Source organism: Physella acuta, unplaced genomic scaffold (assembly GCF_028476545.2).
Source record: "Physella acuta isolate Inbredline_101_S28 unplaced genomic scaffold, ASM2847654v3 ptg000995l, whole genome shotgun sequence".
NCBI lineage: Eukaryota > Metazoa > Mollusca > Gastropoda > Physidae > Physella > Physella acuta.
The window spans coordinates 162,501-169,629 of NW_026732512.1; the positions used below are offsets into that span (position 1 = coordinate 162,501).

At 39.7% G+C, this 7,129-nt stretch overlaps 1 protein-coding gene across 1 annotated transcript in view; it reads right to left on the reverse strand.

Moving 5' to 3' along the window:
* Positions 1 to 5,705, reverse strand: part of LOC131954398 (uncharacterized) — a 5,750-nt gene extending 45 nt beyond the window's left edge. Inside the window, exons 1-5 of the mRNA XM_059318035.1 lie at positions 5,559 to 5,705; positions 3,712 to 3,876; positions 2,447 to 2,626; positions 1,826 to 1,974; positions 1 to 293 (exon numbers count right to left, since the gene is read on the reverse strand). The exon at positions 1 to 293 is cut by the window's left edge and continues 45 nt beyond it. Coding sequence (XP_059174018.1) covers positions 99 to 293; positions 1,826 to 1,974; positions 2,447 to 2,626; positions 3,712 to 3,874 — 687 coding nt within the window. The 5' untranslated portion in view covers positions 3,875 to 3,876; positions 5,559 to 5,705 and the 3' untranslated portion in view covers positions 1 to 98. The remainder of the gene's footprint in view (positions 294 to 1,825; positions 1,975 to 2,446; positions 2,627 to 3,711; positions 3,877 to 5,558) is intronic.
* Positions 5,706 to 7,129: the final 1,424 nt, after the last annotated feature.

Sequence of the window (7,129 nt, forward strand, 5' to 3'; positions counted from 1 at the left end):
CGATAATATTAAAGTATGCATGTAAAGGCCATCTTCTTCAATAATACCTCCCACCCAGCATGACGTCACAGCGCCCACGTCTGCAACTATCGTCTGCTTTACTTCCGGCCATTGAATGGGCGGGTGGTGAACGTCTGGGGTCTGCTAGTAGGAAAACTGCTGCTGGGGACAGCGTTGAGTTTACAGATGGGGTCGTTAGAGATTTCGGCCTTACGTCTGTGTTCAACAATCTCTTTTCCTCGGCAGACGACTTCAAGGTTGGCCCCTCGGGCGTCACGGCAACCCCCGGCACCCTGGGATAAATGGTATGGGTTTTAGTATGGATATTACATGAATGGTGTGTGTGGGGGGGGGGGGAAGAGAGGGGGGGGTCATTACTGACTTTGCAACAGAGCTCATAATTGACATTAAATATAAGTTGAAATAAAAGGCGTTGGTTAGTCGATAAGATTTTAGGTGCGGGTTTTGAGCTCGGCCCTATAGAGACCTGGAGTTATAGGCCTTGAATTAGTGCAGATAAAGTAGAGTTCATGTGCTTCAAAGACCTCGGCATATGAAGGGATAGCGTGGTCAGCACTTTGCCCAGCCGCCTTTGTTTCTCTAACGTGAGTTTGGTACTCATCAGGGTGGACTCAGGGATGACTTGAACCCGGATTCGAACTCGAGACTCTCTGGTTAGCAGTCTAGCTCTCTACCGCTAGGCCACTCACACAACCGTATGCTGGGGAAATGTCTTACCTAACCAACACAGTGGATAGTCTACCACATACAACCATATGCTGGGAAATGTCTTACCTCACCAACACAGAGGATAGTCTACCACATACAACCATATGATGAGAAAATGTCTTACCTCACCAACACAGTGGATAGTCTACCACATACAACCATATGATGGGAAATGTCTTACCTCACCAACACAGAGGATAGTCTACCACATACAACCATATGATGGGAAATGTTTTACCTCACCAACACAGTGGATAGTCTACCACATACAACCATATGATGGGAAATGTCTTACCTCACCAACACAGAGGATAGTCTACCACATACAACCATATGATGGGAAATGTTTTACCTCACCAACACAGTGGATAGTCTACCACATACAACCATATGATGGGAAATGTCTTACCTCACCAACACAGAGGATAGTCTACCACATACAACCATATGATGGGAAATGTTTTACCTCACCAACACAGAGGATAGTCTACCACATACAACCATATGATGAGAAAATGTCTTACCTCACCAACACAGAGGATAGTCTACCACATACAACCATATGATGGGAAATGTTTTACCTCACCAACACAGTGGATAGTCTACCACATACAACCATATGATGGGAAATGTCTTACCTCACCAACACAGAGGATAGTCTACCACATACAACCATATGATGGGAAATGTTTTACCTCACCAACACAGTGGATAGTCTACCACATACAACCATATGATGGGAAATGTCTTACCTCACCAACACAGAGGATAGTCTACCACATACAACCATATGATGGGAAATGTTTTACCTCACCAACACAGAGGATAGTCTACCACATACAACCATATGATGAGAAAATGTCTTACCTCACCAACACAGTGGATAGTCTACCACATACAACCATATGATGGGAAATGTCTTACCTCACCAACGCAGAGGATAGTCTACCACATACAACCATATGATGGGAAATGTCTTACCTCACCAACACAGAGGATAGTCTACCACATACAACCATATGATGGGAAATGTTTTACCTCACCAACACAGTGGATAGTCTACCACATACAACCATATGATGGGAAAATGTCTTACCTCGTTGAAGTACATGCCCTCCCCGCAGAAAACGCATTGTTCAAACAGGTAGTTGAGCGAGCACATGAAGAAGGCGTTACAGAAACGCTCGTGAGCCACGGCATAGGCGAAGCTGGGGTTTAAGCCGGGTGGGCTGTTGGCGCACATACCTGGAATACATGGTTGATTAATTAAAACTCCAATCATTATGGAGTGGGGTGGTCAAGTAGTTAGGACCGTCTGTACCCAGGGCTAACAAGAAGAAAAGTAAATGTAAAGCCTTTTATGATTTTTTTTTTATAAACTGGAGTAAGAACACTCTGGAATTGAGAAGAGATAGACATAAGTAAAGTTACTTTTTTTAAACCTGAAGTAACATGGGGCATATGAAGTAGAGTTCATCTGTGACCTCAGCATATGAAGGGATAGTGTGGTCAGCACTATGCCCAGCCGCCTTTACTTCCCCTAAAGTCAGTTAGGTACCCATTAGAGCTGAGTAGACTCAGGAACAGTCTACTGACTTGAACTCCAACTCGAGACTTACGGGTTAGCAGTCTAGCTCTCTACCACTAGACCACTCCGTCCCTTATATTAATAAAACGTACATGTCAAAATGTGAACACCTTCACAATCAAACCTTACCTCCGGGCCGACATCTGGGGTTCTGGACCTGCCATGGGAAGGCACAGGTACCGTTGCGGGGCTCAAAGATCAGCTGAGGTGGGCACGACGACAAGGTGGGCACGCCCCCGTCACACTGCCAGAACTGGGTGCAGTCGCTGCTGTGTTCGTAGTTTCTCATTTCGTTGTTGGGGCATTGGACTGGGCAGAGGATAAAAATATTTGGTTGGGGCATTGGACTGGGCAGAGGATAAAAATATTTGGTTGGGGCATTGGACTGGGCAGAGGATAAAAATATTTGGTTGGGGCATTGGACTGGGCAGAGGATAAAAATATTTGGTTGGGGCATTGGACTGGGCAGAGGATAAAATACATGGACTAGACGGAGGATAAAAATACATGGACTGGGCAGAGGATAAAAATATTTGGTTGGGGCATTGGACTGGGCAGAGGATAAAAATATTTGGTTGGGGCATTGGACTGGGCAGAGGATAAAAATATTTGGTTGGGGCATTGGACTGGGCAGAGGATAAAATACATGGACTAGACGGAGGATAAAAATACATGGACTGGACGGAGGATAAAAATATTTGGTTGGGGCATTGGACTGGGCGGAGGATAAAAATACATGGACTGGACGGAGGATAAAAATACATGGACTAGACGGAGGATAAAAAATACATGGCTGGTGCATTGGACTGGGCGGAGGATAAAAATATTTGGATTGGACATTGGACTGGACGGAAGATAAAAATACATGGACTGGACGGAAGATAAAAATACATGGTTGGGGCATTGGACTTAGCGGACGTCAATTTATTTTTACAGATTCCAAAAGATATCTAATGGTGATCATGATGGTTTACCGTTAAAAGAAAATTGGGGAGTGGGGGTACATGAGCACAAATGGATCTCGCGCCTCTTAGTTTTACAAATATAAAATGGCTTCTGAAGCCCAGTAATTCGTATACTGAAGTAGTTTGTTTTATTTATTTTTGTTCCCACTTTTTAACGTTGTGACGATAGACTTTTCTAAAAATAGTTGTTAGGCCAGGGATAGTATTGTAATATCAAGTGTAGTGTTGGGTCATACATTATGGTTAGGGTAAGACGTGGGTTTAGGGTAAAGGATAGATATCTTGTTTTTAGCGTTGATATTAGCAAGCTATATCAGTATTTAGTCTAAAACCAGTAACCTGACACCCCTTGTTAAGAAGATCCCATTAGTAAAGATTTTCAACCACCGATGCAGCACAAATCTACAGTGGTGTCTGTCTAATACTTACATTGGCCTCCTGAAGTCAGCTGACCCCCTGAACCACTCTGAAAACCTTGACCCCCTTGACCCCCAGGGCCACTGGGAAAGTTTGGACCTGGGTTGCCCTGTTGACCTTGAACCAAGGTCACGGCAACGAAGACCAGAAGAGTGGCTGCTGCTTGGATGAACATGTCTGTCGAACGTAGACAAAAAAAGTTTACAATTGGACAAATGTGTTGTAAACCTTAAACAGTTTACATTTGAGCAAATTCATTTTTTAACGTAAATAGTTTACAATTGGACAAATGTATTTTAAAACTTAAATAGTTTACATTTGAGCAAATTTTTTTTTAACTTAAATAGTTTACATTTGAACAAATGTATTTTAAAACTTACATAGTTTATAATTGGTCAAATGTATTTTAAAACTCAAATAGTTTACAATTGGAAAATGTATTTTAAAACGTAAATAGTTTACAATTGGAAAAAGTATTTTAAAATTTAAATAGTTTACAATTGGACAAATGTATTTTGAAAACTAAAATAGTAACACACAATAGAGGCATTTTAAATACTTAAATAATTTATACATAAGGAGGTATTTTAAATCCTTAAATTTAAATGGCTTATATCAACTAATAATAATAAGTTTTAAATCACGAGTGTATCTGTAGATAAACAAAATATTTTAGACACGTTCAATAAAGATGGAATTTATTTTGCAAGCACTAATCTTCTATGACACCGCTCAAGGCAAGACGACACCGGATTTGTAAAACTCACTTGAATTTGGTGACCGTTAAAGAAAACTGCGTAACGGGCATTTTGTTTTCTTAAATCAAGCACTTACAAAGAGTGACTCTATGTACAATGTAGCATAATAAAAGAAATTTCCACGAAATATAATAAAATTGAAGTGTATTAGTACATAATTTGTTTGTTTTTGAATTTTTCCGTTGCGCAGTTTTCGGATTGCGCATTTTTCTGGGAATTTGTATCACAAAAGACTGGAATAAACAACGGAAGATACTAACTGAAATGATAATTTTAAAATAGAACAATTTAAGCGAAACACTCGAGTCTTAAGTGATTTGAGCTGTTTTATTAAAACAGTGCACTAATCAATGTGTAGTTATGTATCATTTTGTACCAAATCATTGCTAAATCAATGCATTTGGCTATTTTAAGCGCGATGCGTTTAAAAAATTATCATTCAAACGTCACGAATCAAAACTTTTAGCACAGGAAAAATAGGTCAAAGAAAGATGACAAAAAGTATCGTCTTCTATCATCGACTCCAGGAATATAGGCTTATGATTTGTTAGATAAATACTTTTAAAATGGCTTTTTCAAGCTTGTTTAATATATTTTTATTTATTTAATTGGCGAAAACACATCTTCCTACTGTCAACGATAATGATTGGGTCCCTTTGAACCAATGGGATTAATACGTTGAGATAATTAATTAAAGGGATTAGTACAATCGAGATATGAGGTCCAGTTGTGACGCGAACAGTTCTTTCTTTATCTGCATCTGTATACAGTTACACGTTTGAAAATACAGCATAGCTCATTCACAGCATTATTTCCATGACATATGGGGCAGATGAAGTAGAGTTCATCTGTTTCAGATATCTCGGCATATGAAGGGATAGTGTGTTCAGCGCTATGCCCAACCTGGGCCCAGAGCTAGGTGGACTTAGGGAAGTTCTACTGATTGAACCCGGATTCGAACTCGAGACTTTTTGGTTAGCAGTCTAACTCTCTAGCTCTCTATAGCTCACTCTAGCTAATCGTTACAAATTAAAAACCCAAGCTAAACGTCACAAATTGAAAACTCCAGTTGAACGTTACAAATAGAAAACAAGATCTCACCTGTAACTAGTGGTCACTCCTAAGACGAGTTACTTCCCTGTGGTCGTCTGCTAAAACTTGGCGCCCTTTTATACGGTCTTCCAGAAGTCCAGTTAGGCCTTACACATGACACAAGGTTTAGAATGAACTCGTTCTTCATTTTTTTTATAGCTGTAGGATTCAAAGGTGTAAAAATAAGCATGCGAACCTCTTCCTCCCCCGCCCCCCCCCCCCCTCCTAGTAAAGCATACGGTCCTGGAAACTAGTATGCCCCAGTAGCTACGGGACACGCGGTAAGATGTAGCCTTTGAGCCGGTAAAAAACTTGTTTGTTGTTCATTTAGCGAACGTTCAAAAGTCAGTCCGACCAACAATGGTAAATAATCGAAAGGTCGTTTGGCTCAAGTCTGACATTCGGGCGTGAGTTAAATATGAAAACTTAGCTCAGCTCTCTATGTGATCTATAGGAAAACTTAGCTCAGCTTTCTACGTTATCATTAGGAAACTTAGCTCATCTCTTTGTGCTTTCAATAGGAAAGTTAGCTCAGCTCTCTAGGTTATCTATAGGAAACTTAGCTCAGCTTTCTACTTTATCTATAGGAAACTTAGCTCAGCTCTCTGCTTTATCAATTCCCTTCATGGAATGTCAAATCTTTTTAACTCCCCAGCCCCACCCCCTTCTTATTACGACGAGACACACACACACACATAACAACAAATTATTAATACATTATCAGATCACATCATTACAGAGGAAATCTTTTGCTTCCTTATTTCAAACAGTTGAAGGGAAGGGGTTACAGAAATATTTATGTTATATATTATGTGGGAGGATGTCCCAGGAATTTTATATTAATTGTAAATTAATGTTCTATGTTAATTGTATATATTGTATATATATATATATATATATATATATATATATATATATATATATATATATATATATATATATATATAAATATATAATATATATTTTATATATTAAGTTGGGGGGGGGGGTGCGATTCCAGAAATGTTCTATTAATTTTGCATATAATGTGGGAGGTGGTTTCAGTAAATTTTATAATGTGGGATTGTGGTCTACTAAAATGATACTTTAACACGTATCACGTGTATCAAAACGTCTCTTCGTGTTTTAAATATAAGTGCACCCCCCCCCCCCAAAGTAGATTGCTTGTTTTAAGCATTCTTGGTTCTTCTTGCTTGGGTCAGATACGAGAAGTTGAATGGAGAAGATTTCGACTTACTTTTAAAAAGTAAGCCTGCTTTGTCTGTAGTTATGTAACAATTGGTCTTATTTTCGGTGCATTTTAAGACAAACCTTGCATGTAGTTGCTTGCGTGAGTACAGGGGTGGACTGGCTCGCCTGTCTACCGGCAAAAATCCCAGTCCCCCCCCCCCCCCCCCGCCCCCGTCAAGTAACTGCACTCTAATACTCCTATTAGTGTTAAGATTTTAAAAAAAAGTTTTGGTATTTCTCCATTTTACCATTTCCATTAATTCATACCAAAGCACATTGAAAATTTAATCTGCTTGTGTGTTTACGGTCGGCTATACATTACTATACAATGTCATGTGGATGTCGCAAGC